The following is a 12,500-nucleotide window of genomic DNA, read 5'->3' on the forward strand; positions in this document are numbered from 1 at the left end:
ATCACAAAGTGAGACCAACTTAAAATTTCTGACACTAACCACCAACAAATTAATTAAGCTGATAATATAAAATGCTTCATGAAATTAAAGCTCATGATTATCAGGTGGGGATATTTTATTTATCTAAAAATGTTTGAAATTTGGGTGATTAAATGCTTATAATTTCTTTTAATGTGCCAAATGCACAGTTTTATAAAAAATTTTTATAAAATAATATAATGTTTTAACATGTTTAATCTGAGTAAACAAATTAAAAACAGACAAACTGAATATTGTGTGGTATTGCAGGGGCAAGGTCCAAATACACATAAAGTAAATACGGAGTGCACTAGATTAGGTGAAGAGTATCAGCAGCGCTGTAGTGCACTTGTGTAGGGAACAGGGTGTGATTTGGACACAGCCATCGCTAACACGGAATGCTGTGTGTACAAACACTTCATACACAAATTATACACCGTATATGACATTTCAAACACTTTAACTGTGCTACTACAACGCATTAAAGTTTATTAATGATAAAATACTTTAGAAATGAAGACTTTATGAGGTATAAAAGCGATAAATGTGAACTTTTAAACACGGCCTGTAGAAAAGTGGGACCAAATGCGCCATTTGTTATCGGACTCACTACTGTTACGTCATCAAACCGCGCATTAAAACAAGCGAATCGGGATTCTTTTCATCGCGTGTAAAACAGAATCCGACCCGATTAATCGGACCTACCTGCTCGATCCGGTGTGATAATGAAGCGGAACCGAGTTATTTAATAACGGTGTGGAGCTCAATGCGGAAATCGGGCTGCTCCTCACCATCCACCGTTTGAGAGGAAAAAGGGGCGGAGCGGTTCAGCCAGAACTACAGCTCCCATAATCCTCTGCGCTCAGACCTCAGCAGGCGCGAGACAGAGGGCGCGCGAAAGCCATTTTACCTCAGAATCATAAAGTGTTTTATTTTTATTTTTATTTAATTTATCTTGAGGTTTTTGCTTCATAATCGGTTACTTATTCCCCCTTCATCTTGTTTTATTTTTCTGTGTTTTTATTTGTTTGTTTTCTTCTTTTCTTATTGATATTCTTCTGTTTGTGTTAATGTTTTCAATGTTTTATTTTATTTATTTGATTAAACTGTTAAACAAACATATTTATAGTCGAATATAATCCAAAACTTTCACTGAATGTCGTAAATTAGAACCACTGACACTGTCTTCATAATTCTATTCATGTTATGCAACGCACCAAAGCAAGATACTTCCACCACCACGCTTTACAGATGGTACAATGTTGTTGCCTTAAAATGCATTACAGTTACTTCTCCAAACAATTCTGCCATTAACTTCTCTTTCTATATGATGAGCAACAATCTTATGTCAAGCATTTGGAAGCTGAATTTGGAGCAAGGGTTTATGCCTAGTTCACACCGCCCTGATTTTCCCTCGCCGACTGGTCGGCGCTAGATCTGCCGGCTCGGGAGCAACTCTGCGTTCGCTCGGCGATCGAAACTCGGCTCTCGATCGCTATGTGTAAACTGTTCAACGACTCAAAAATATCTAGCATGTAAAATATCTGCATATGAGTCGCCCAGCTGGCAATGAGTGCTATGTCGAATAGCCAGTGAGAACGCAAGATCCAGTGTGAGTTTTACAGTATTTCTGGCCTTATTGTTCTCTACAGAACATAACACAAACGTTGCATTGCAAAAAATTATTTATTAACCTCCAACTCACTATAGAACAATCCATGCTGCTCACGTAGCCAAATCCACTCAGATTCATTTATTTTTCCTCTTTGATTTTATGCTGCACATCAGCGCACAAACTCTGATCGCTCACTTATTGTTGACGTGCATTTTTGGACGTGCAATCATTAAACTTTTCGTTACTTCTCGTGTTTGTTTTCGTGACAGAACGTAGTTTGGGAGACCAGAGAAACTCGTCTGCTATTCCAGTTGGTGATAGATGGTGTAGTGTGAAACCCCCTATCACCCATCAGTCGTGTAGTGTGAACTGTACAGCGACCTGACGACTCGGAAAGTTGTGTAGTGTGAACTTGGAATTATATGACATGGCTATAGTTAATTGGTTTGTTTTTTTGACAGGTTGGGTTTCCTTCCACTGATCAATGCTGTAGTCGATTATAATCAGTAACGAACTGCACAATCAGATTCATAATTGAATTGATTGTATATATATTTTTGACCCAGCAAGTTAAACAAACTCAACTTCATAATCACAAAGCTCACTCAACTGTGGATGGTGTGACGTGTTCCAAAAGGTTCTAATTCATGGCAGAGCTGGGCTTCTGAACAAATTTTCCTTATAGCGAAAGGTGAGAGGTTGGGTTTTCTTCCTGACTTTACCATATTACCCAACACAAGCCTCACTACACTGTTGCTTTTGTGGCTGAATGAAAGTAAAGTAAAGTTCCAAAATCTGGTGGAAAACCTTCCAGAAGAGTGGAGGCTGGTGTAGCGGCAAAGCAACACCAGTTCTGTATTAATGTACATGATGTAGGAAACGTTGGGTGTCCACAAACTTGTGTTATATAAGAACGTGTGTAATCTGTAACCTGTGTATGTGTGAGATCTATCATCTCCTGTATTTATTACCTCAATGAATATGAGTTAACGTTCTGCTCCAGGTCAATGTTTCTCAGTTCTGGGAAATGATGAATCAGTCATGAACTTCATTTTCATTGTGGAGCTCAATGTACCATCTAAACTTCACCGTTTACATTTCAGTAATCACCCTTTTTCACTGGTTCATGGGTAAACAGACCACAGGCGTTAATATGGAGTCCCTCCCTCCACCTCCCCTCTTTACACCAATAACAGCCTTTACTTTTTGTGGAACTGTTTCAAGTCAAGTCACATTTATTTGTATAGCGCTTTGTATGATACACATTGTCTCAAAGCAGCTTTACAGAATCCAGGACCGACAGACCACAAACAACTGTTGAGCAGCTGAGGGCGACAGTGGCAAGAAAAAAGTTACTAGAAGAAACCTTGAGAGGAATCAGACTCAGCAGGGACCTCCATCCTCCTCAGGTGGCCTGAAGAATACTTCAAATGATTAGGATTAACACAGATCAATTTAAACTAAAAGTTATGATTAGCGAAAGAATAAACAAGCATTGGAGTTCTTCATTATTCAGTCCAGTCTGTGATAAAGTCAGTAGTGAGTTCTGGACATTTCCCACAAGAATAGTTGTTTTTTCTGTTTGTGTACATTTATTACCATTCAGACAAAAGAGCATTTGTGAGGTCAGACTCCGATGCTGAATGAAAAGGTTTGGCTTGCGAACGGCATTCCGATTCATCCCAGAAGTGTTCAGCGGGGATCACAGTGAGTTCAGGGTTCTGTGCAGGTCACTGAAGTTCCTCCACATCAAACTAGTCAAACCTAATCATGTCTGTATGGATTCACTATCACTAGTATGTAGACAAGGTTACAGTCATGCTGTAACAGGTAAGGGTCTTCCCCAAACTGTTACTGCCATAAAGTTGGAAGCGTAACATTGATTTTTTAAACCTGTTAGCAATGGGTGTGGCTGAAACATCTGAACCCAATAAGATAAGAGATAAGATACAGTATGATAAGACTTTATTGGTGCCCTTGGGGAAATTACCTTGTTACCTTGTTAAAGCAGTATGAGAGAAATGTGGTAAAAACTTGAATTACTTGAATATATTATGAATATAATAAAATATATCCATGATAATATGAATAATATATTACATATAATTAGGAGGGTGTCCACATACTTTTTCCTGAGTAAGGAAGGTTCAGTGTCCTAATACTTATGGTGCAGATTCAGTTAGTGTTCCCAAAGTCTAACTGCAAACACGACAGAACAGAACAGATCAGATCAGAACAGAACAGAACAGAACACAATAGAACAGAACAGAACAGAACAGAACAGAACACAATAGAACAGAACAGAACAGAACAGATCAGAACAGAACAGAACAGAACAGAACAGAACAGAACAGAGGCGAGTTGGAACATGATAAGAAACATGAGATATAAACACAGAACCAAACGGCAGCTGAAGTTCTTCTGTCCAGAGGATCTCAGGACCTGAAGGTGCTTAGAAGTGGCTTCAAATCCTCTTAAATTCAAGTTTTTGAAAAGTAAAATATTAAAATCTTTAAAAACTTTAACATGAAGCAAATGTGGCTTGATGTAAAGATTCATATTTCTATCAGACTGTTGATTTTATTCCGATAACCTTTTAATGCCGCGTTATTCAGTGCTGTTTGTTATTGACAGTTTATAAAGGTTAAAGGTTAAACTGCTGACTGATGATAAGCTGTTATTGTATTCTGGATGTTTTTCTGCTCTGCTGCACCTTCTGCTGCAAAATCAGCACTTTTACTGCTGAGCTGAAACTTTTCAAGCTTCCTGTCCCAAGTGCAGATAGACTTCATCATACCGGAGAGAAAAACATAAAAACATAAAAAAAACACCACTCCACTCAACGTGATACTTGTCCTCATAGTGCAGCAGTCCAGAACACTTCTGTCGAGTCCAGTGGCGTAACTAGGAGCTCATGGGCCCCAGTGCAAAAAACATATACACTGATCAGCCATAACATTAAAACCACCTCCTTGTTTCTACACTCACTGTCCATTTTATCAGCTCCACTTGTTTCTCTGCATGCTTTTTAACCTGCTTTCAACCTGTTCTTCAATGGTCAGGACCCCCACAGAGCAGGTATTATTTAGGTGGTGGATCATTCTCAGCACTGCAGTGACACTGACATGGTGGTGGTGTGTTAGTGTGTGTTGTGCTGGTATGAGTGGATCAGACACAGCAGCGCTGATGGAGTTGAATGTTCCAGGTCTGTCCTGTCCCGAGTTTCCCCTTGCAACCACTGTTCCACTTCACTGATGCTGGTTGTTCATGTTTTGCATTTGCATTGCAGTTTTTTGGAACTGATGGTCTGACACTTCAGGCTCCCGGGAAGAGGGTCGGCCTTTATGGATCTCTGTTAGTTGCATCGCATATGAAAACATACATTTTATAGTTGATACATGCTGTTCATGCTTCTTATTCAGTTTTAAACTTGTGAAATGGATACAAAATATGACCAGAAGTATGTGGACACCTTATTTTGAGCTTGTGGACAAACCATTAATCCAAAACCATTAATTTTAATAATAAGTTGTAACACTCTTCTGGGAAGGCTTTCCGCTGAATTTTGGAGTCTGGCTGTGGGAATTTGTACCTATTGAGTCCATAGACCATTTGTGAGGTCAGGCACTGATGTTGTAAGTCCTGGCCGGCTCACAATCAATGTTCTAATTCATCCATTGTGGTTAGAGCTCTGTGCGGACCTCCACATCAAGCATATCAATCCAGAGCTTTGTGGTAAGTTTGAACACAGTTGGAAGTGTAATGAACGTATACAGCTGTAAACAACCTCTGGAGCTGAAACATCTGAGCCCATGAGTGTGAAGTCGAGTTTTGTAGACACAGTTAATCAAACACCGCCTTGTTTACGTAGCTGCAGCCTGATATTAAAGTTAAAGTGGGTCGAGCTCGGAGGAACTTTGTCCCACTGACAAGCTGCAACAACATGTGAGGTATAAATAGGACGGAGCCCAGGGGGGGCGAGGGTCACATTTGTCCGAAACTGCCAAGAGGAACTGAAGTCTGAAGACTCCAGGATAAAACAAGTAAGAACATTTTGCTTAACAGAGATAAATTGTTGGTTATTTGGAATATAAATGAGCATAAATTCATTTCTCATGGACCTGACATTGATTTATTCTCATTAATAATCAGATTCACATAATGCATGCATAATGTAACATGATTTATATATAAAAAACACCTAAATAAAATGACTAAACCTAAACTGGAAATGCTGTTACCTAAATAAAAAGAGAATTAGACTAATTATTCACATTTTCTCACAAGAATCAGTTCTGTTTTACTCTGTAAATAGTCAACGTTTGATTAAATATAAAAATAAAGAAATAATTCTCATAAATTTGATATTTTGGATATTTCTTCTAGTGACACGTACAATCAGGTTGCTCCACTTCCATGTAAAACGTTTGGGGATCAGTTGGTGCGTGTGATCTCGACTCTACAGTATCTGCTGAGACTGCTGCAGCCATCGAATTTAGAAGAAGCATAAACACACCAAAAACAAAAGGCTGATGAGTTGATATTAAATATTTTGGATTTGCGAATCGGTGCTGCGTCTTGTTACTTGTTACTTTCCTTCCATCGGGGCGGCACGGTGGCCGATCCCCATCAATCAGCCATCAATCAGCCAGCAGAGGTCGTAATCGCATTAGTTATGAGAGAGTCCCTATCCGGCTTAATTCCACCCATATCTGAACAACAGGCCAATCGTTGTTCATGTGGCCACTCAGCCCAGCCGGCAGGCAGAGCCGAGACTCGATACGATGTATTCCAGATCCCAGCTATGGTGTAACAGCGTGTGTTTTTACCGCTGCACCACCTGAGCGGCCCGTGGTACGGGTCCTTTTTGTGTGGAGTTTGCATGTTCTCCACGTGTCTGTGTGGGTTTCCTCCGGAAGCTCCGGTTTCCCCCCACAGTACAAAGACGTGCAAGTGAGGTGAACTGGAGATACAAAATTGTCCATGACTGTGTTTGATATTATAAACTTGAACTGATGAATCTTGTCCTGTCATGAGTGTAACCAAAGTGTAAAACATGACGTTAAAATCCTAATAAATAAATAAATACATTTTCCTGCCGTCTGAACTGTTTTGAACTGTTTTCTGTGGATTCTACGTAATTTAAATATTAAGGTTTATAAATGACGAGGAAAAACAGATTAGAATGAGCCCTGAACCTTTGTTCACAGGTTTTGTCAGAGGAGGAGGAGGGAGGTCCAGGAGAACCAGGATGTGGGGGCCACTGGGCGCGGTCCTGGTGCTCAGCCTCCTGGTGGGCGGTAGGTCTGAGAGTGAGGTGGAAGGGTGGAGATGCAAACCCCCGGATGGGTGGAGGATCGGTGAGGTGGAGCCCCTGAAGGACAGTCTGGGTACGGTGACGGTGGTGGCGTTTCTAGAGGCCAGCTGATTCTTCTGTCTGTCGCAGGCGGCCAAGTAAGTAACTCAGATCAGGTAGATGGTTCACATTACATCTGGAGAACGTCTGGAAAAAGCTGGTCTTTAATTGTAGCTAAGAGGGGTGCAAACGAAGCCCCACGCTCATAGAAGTTCGATCTAAAACACACCCCCAAATTCATCCTGGGTAGAAAGTGACACACATTTATTCAGTAGAGTGAATTTAGAGAAGCCAATCCACCTTCTGCATGTTTTTAGGGTGTGCTGGGTCAAAAATTTGACAGCACCACTAACATTTTCTGGTAAAAGTCCTGAAAGTTTGATCACTCTAATTGGTAGATTTGGTTCTACTACATTTGTTGTTTTTCTAGCACTGGTTGTTAAGTACAGTCCACATACTTATGACACATTTAAGTTCAGGACTTATTATTATTCACTCCAAAGCCAGTTCTGATTGGTTGATTGTTTGCTGGGGTTTTCATCCTGCTGGAACACTTAATAACATCTAAAAATCTTTTTCGCCACCTTTCCCTGCTATCAAATATAAAAAATTCAGGGATTTCTGATAAAATACAACCAAGTGACCCAATAAATCCTAAATTTGTGACCACATTGTGATCACCAGAAGTTTCTCTGTCCATGTACTGTGGGATGTGTTTTTTTGCAGGGGTGTGTAAATATTTGTACGTATTTAGAATTTATTGGGTCACTTGGTTGCATTTTATCAGAATTCCCTGAATTTTTGATAATTCTTTGATATTTTTTACTGATAGTATGATAGCGGGGAAATGTGGGGGAAAGGCGTGGCCACAGGGGGCAGGTTGATAGATTTGAGACAGGTCCACATGGGGCAGGCAGACCCAGAGCGTATCAAAGATGATGTAGGGAACCAGCAGCTGATGTGATGACCTTGATTATTTAGACTTGGAAGATGATCAGAAGCATTCCATCCCAATAAGACTGTATCTGTAAAGCATGGTGGTGGGTGTATTAGACTCCTGAGCTATTAATATGGATGGAATTAATATGAAAGAAGATTTGAAAGCAGGATGAAAACCCCAACAAAGATCTGGTGATGCGACAGCCTTCAGCTGTTGTGTGTCAGCAGGGGGCGCAATCCAACCCCACCGGCTGTATTTAATGATTAACTTATTTTAATCATGTGCGATCAGATGTGGCCTGTTTCCAGCTGTTTTCCAAAAACCCAAGGTCAGATCGTGTACCCAGCCGTGCTCCACGATCTCATATGTTTGTTTTACAGACTGGTGGACCTGCGGCAGAAGCTGGAGGACGAAGGTCTGGTGAACATCACGTACATGGTGGTGAACAGTCAGGACAAGAGATCTCGAGAGCTTCACCCGCTGCTGGAGAAGAAACTGGCGGGAAACATCACGCTGTACGGACAGGATCCGGATCAGCCGGACGTCTGGAAGATCGCTCGCGTGGAGAAAGACGACATCCAGATCTACGACAGGTTCGTCTCGTTATGACCCGTCCTCACTCGGTTAGAGACGCCCGGACGTGTTCCTGTGATTATCACAGAGCGACTGAATCACTGATGTCTCCTTTAGTCAGAACCTGGTGTCCACTTTATTTATGGCAGAATTATTTCTAAATAAATAAATTAACGCTCTGCTTACAGATGTGGACGTCTAACAAAACATCTGTCGTTACCTTACACCATCCTGAGCCAACCGTACGTGGAGAAGGCCATCAGGAACACCTACTGCAGCCGCATCTGTGGAGACTGTGAGCTGGAGGTAAACCACACCTGATCTATACACCATCCCGAACATCTGATCACTTCTGATAACGTCTCATCACTTCTCATCACTTCTCATCACACCTAATAACATCTGACCACTTCTGAAAACATCTGATCACTTCTGATACATTCTGATAACTTCTCATCACTTCTCATCACACCTAATAACATCTGATCACTTCTGATAACGTCTGATAACTTCTCATCACTTCTCATCACACCTAATAACATCTGATCACTTCTGATAACGTCTGATAACTTCTCATCACTTCTCATCACACCTAATAACATCTGATCACTTCTGATAACGTCTGATAACTTCTCATCACTTCTCATCACACCTAATAACATCTGATCACTTCTGATAACGTCTGATAACTTCTCATCACTTCTCATCACACCTAATAACATCTGATCACTTCTGATAACTTCTCATCACTTCTGATACATTCTAAACACATAACATCTGACCACTTCTGATAACATCTGATCACTTCTAATAATGTATGATCACTTCTGATCACTTCTGATCATACCTAATAACATCCTATCACTTCTGATAACATCTGATCACTTCTGAAACATCTGATAACTTCTGATAAGGTCTGATCACTTCTGATAAGGTCTGATCACATCTGATACATCCTGAACACATACCGTAACTTCTGAGCACATCTGATAACTTCTCATTACTTCTGGTCACATCTAATAACATGTGATCACTTCTGATACATCCTGAACACATAACGTCTGATCACTTCTGATTACATCTAATAACATCTGACAATTTCAGATAACTTCTGTTTACTTCTGATAATACCTGATCACTTCTAATCACTTCTTATCACATCTAATAACATCCTATCACTTCTGATACATTCTGAACACATAACATTTGATAACTTCTGATCACCTCTTATAACTTCTGATTAGTTCTGTTCACATCTAATAACATCTGATCACTTCTGATAACTTCTTATCACTTCTAAACACATCTGATCACTTCTGATAATTTCTGATCACATCTAATAAAACTGATCACTTATGATAACTTCTCATCACTTCTGATCACATCTAATAGCATCTGATCATTTCTGATCACTTCTCATCGCTTCCGATCACTTCTGAAAATGTGTTTCCTCCTGCTGTCCAGTGGTGGTGTATTTTACACCTCTCCAGCCAGCACTTATAATCATCACAGATTCCTTCAGTTCCATTATGAATGATCAGGACCAGTAGAGGTGAATATTTGAGCTCAGTGTTTGAGCTGATGAGGTTCTCAAACCTTCTGTACTTCTGTAATCAACAGAATTCGGTTCAACCAGCCGAGTGCAACCAGACCAGAGCCGAGAGAACAGAGGAGGAACCGGCGAGAGGAGAAGAAGATGACATCCACCATCACCATGGTCATCACAGGGGTCATCACCATGGTCACCATGGAGGTCATCACCATGGAGGTCATCACCACCATCACCACCACCATCACCCCAGCCATGACGGTCGCCAGTTTGATAACGGGGAAAGGCGTGGCCACAGGGGGCAGTTTGACGTGGGGCAGGTCCCGAACAGGCAGATAGATTTGGGGCAGATGGATTTGGGACAGGGCCAGGTGGGTATCAGACAGGTCGACCTGCAGCGCATCCTGGGTGGCGCTGGGAACCAGCAGGTGATGCAACGGCCTTGAGTCGCTCACTGCAAATCAGAGTTCGTGTGTCAGCAGGGGGCGCACTCCGACCCCACCAGCTGATGCTGACACTGACGGCGTCTGATCGGCCAGCAGGTCAACGAGCGGCCGGTCTGACGCTGCGACGAGCCGCTGGCAGCTTCCTGTCTCTGACAGGGTCTGACAGCGGACGACAACAACGTCAGGGAGACCTGACAGTGACGCCCCGCCCGGTCGGGTGATTGACAGGCGGCTCAGCCGGTCTGATCCTGACAGGAGGGGGGCAGTCAATGACAGTGACAGAACGTCTAAGCAGGAAAACGTCAAATGATACACTGGCAACTTTTTGAGGCTAATAAGATCGACAGCGCCCTCTGGTGGTCAGTTTCTATAGCTGACCGATTGAGGACTAGAACCTCAGTTAGCTAAATAACTAGTTAGTTAACCCAACAGTTTTTCATAGTCGTTATTAAGGACTCGGGCTAATACACCGTGTTTTTTGTGTACATTGGCAATTTATTAAAAGGGCAGCGACCTCTGGTGGTCAGTTTCCATAGCTGACCAATCAGAGACTAGAACTTTATGTTACTGTTTAAATTGGGAAAAACCTGTTGATTTTGTAGATTTTTAAGCTATATTTTAGCTATTTTAGCTAAATGATCTAGTTAGCTACTAAAAAAATGCTAACTAGTTTGCAAATTAGCTATATTGGTTATAAAAATTCCAAACCCAACAGTCTTTTATAGTCGTTATTAACGAATCGGGCTACTACACCGTGTTTTTGTGTACATTGGCAGCTTATTAAAACAGGCAGCGCCCTCTGGTGGTGAGTTTTTATATTTGCGCAACCAGAAGTTAAAATGTTTTATAAATGTTATATTTGTATGACAAAGTCATTATTTGCAAATTAAGCTAATAGAAGAAGTTGCCAGTGTATTGTGAGTTTCACCTGCACTAAACACCAACTAGTACCGACACCTCGGATCGTCACGGTTTGGACCCTTGCGAGTATTGTTCGTATCGTAATTACGTTACCATCACGAACCCATCAGTGACGGTCCATGCCGACGTCGTCCTGAGCGTGTTCGGTACCTGAGACGTTGAGTGTGTCCGTGTCGCCACCGTTCCTCCTCCGCCGAGACTCTGAGTAGCTTTAATGACGTCAGGTGCAAAAACTACGCTGTAGTGGCGCCTGTCTGATCCTCAGCCAATCAGAGAAGAGGAGGAGTGTTGCTCAACATGGCACACTGTTTTACCATAGATAGATTAGGTGCTTAAGGTTAGCTTTAATGATATAAACCTCCTCAGATCCTGCGTACAGCGTAAATCAAGTACTACAGTCGAGATTTTATGGGACCAGCCACTAGGGGGCACCCAGGATACCAAACGTAGCGTAAAACATATTGTAGAAACGTTTTAATGGGTCTGTCACATGATATCCTCTAACAAACGAGGCTGACGGCTAATTTGCTATATGGTTAATGATTTTTACTGCTTAATACATTAGCGTAAATAAATAAACAATATTTAAGTTTCATTAACCTGCTAAGTTGAAGAACCAAAGTAGCTGCTGCTAAGAGGTCTCTGGTTTAAGCTCCACCATCACCAAAATGCCAAATTGGGCCCCTGAGGAAGGCCCTTAACCCTCAGGTCACTTTGAATAAAAATGTGTGCTAAATGCCGTAAATTTAAATGCATTTTGATGGCTGGTTAGCTTAGCAAAAGCTGTTGCTGGTTTAACTAGAATCCTGATCCACTTATAATAGTCTAATAAGCTGAACTGAAATGGACAGCTAGCTGTGAATGCTACATGCTAACGTAAAGCCAGAACAGCAACCTGGCTACAATGCAGCCATCTTACAGGTTAGCCATGCTATACAGTGCTAATAAGAGCTAGCACAGCTGCAGGAATGAAAACAACATCACAATAAGCAGTTTATGGTTTATACCGAATAAAATCGATTACGATTGTAAATCCTCTGTACTGGATCTGAAGTGGTTTATATTTAATTATAAACTTAGCA

General features: G+C 41.4%; 2 protein-coding genes across 3 annotated transcripts in view; one reads left to right on the forward strand and one right to left on the reverse strand.

Moving 5' to 3' along the window:
• Positions 1 to 809, reverse strand: part of znf131 (zinc finger protein 131) — a 9,479-nt gene extending 8,670 nt beyond the window's left edge. The window contains exon 1 of the mRNA XM_062999495.1: positions 724 to 809. The gene's annotated coding sequence lies outside the window, so the exon portion shown is untranslated. The remainder of the gene's footprint in view (positions 1 to 723) is intronic.
• Positions 810 to 5,602: 4,793 nt separating this feature from the next.
• Positions 5,603 to 12,500, forward strand: part of selenop (selenoprotein P) — a 7,302-nt gene continuing 404 nt past the window's right edge. The window contains exons 1-5 of one of the 2 annotated variants that reach the window (XM_062999533.1): positions 5,603 to 5,676; positions 6,844 to 7,087; positions 8,310 to 8,522; positions 8,691 to 8,808; positions 10,123 to 12,500. The exon at positions 10,123 to 12,500 is cut by the window's right edge and continues 404 nt beyond it. In XM_062999533.1, coding sequence (XP_062855603.1) covers positions 6,885 to 7,087; positions 8,310 to 8,522; positions 8,691 to 8,808; positions 10,123 to 10,743 — 1,155 coding nt within the window. In that variant the 5' untranslated portion in view covers positions 5,603 to 5,676; positions 6,844 to 6,884 and the 3' untranslated portion in view covers positions 10,744 to 12,500. Of the gene's footprint in view, positions 5,677 to 6,019; positions 7,088 to 8,309; positions 8,523 to 8,690; positions 8,809 to 10,122 lie in introns of both variants that reach the window. The other variant, XM_062999532.1, reaches the window with a different exon arrangement.

Source organism: Trichomycterus rosablanca, chromosome 7 (genome assembly GCF_030014385.1).
Source record: "Trichomycterus rosablanca isolate fTriRos1 chromosome 7, fTriRos1.hap1, whole genome shotgun sequence".
In the NCBI taxonomy this organism is placed as follows: Eukaryota; Metazoa; Chordata; class Actinopteri; order Siluriformes; family Trichomycteridae; genus Trichomycterus; species Trichomycterus rosablanca.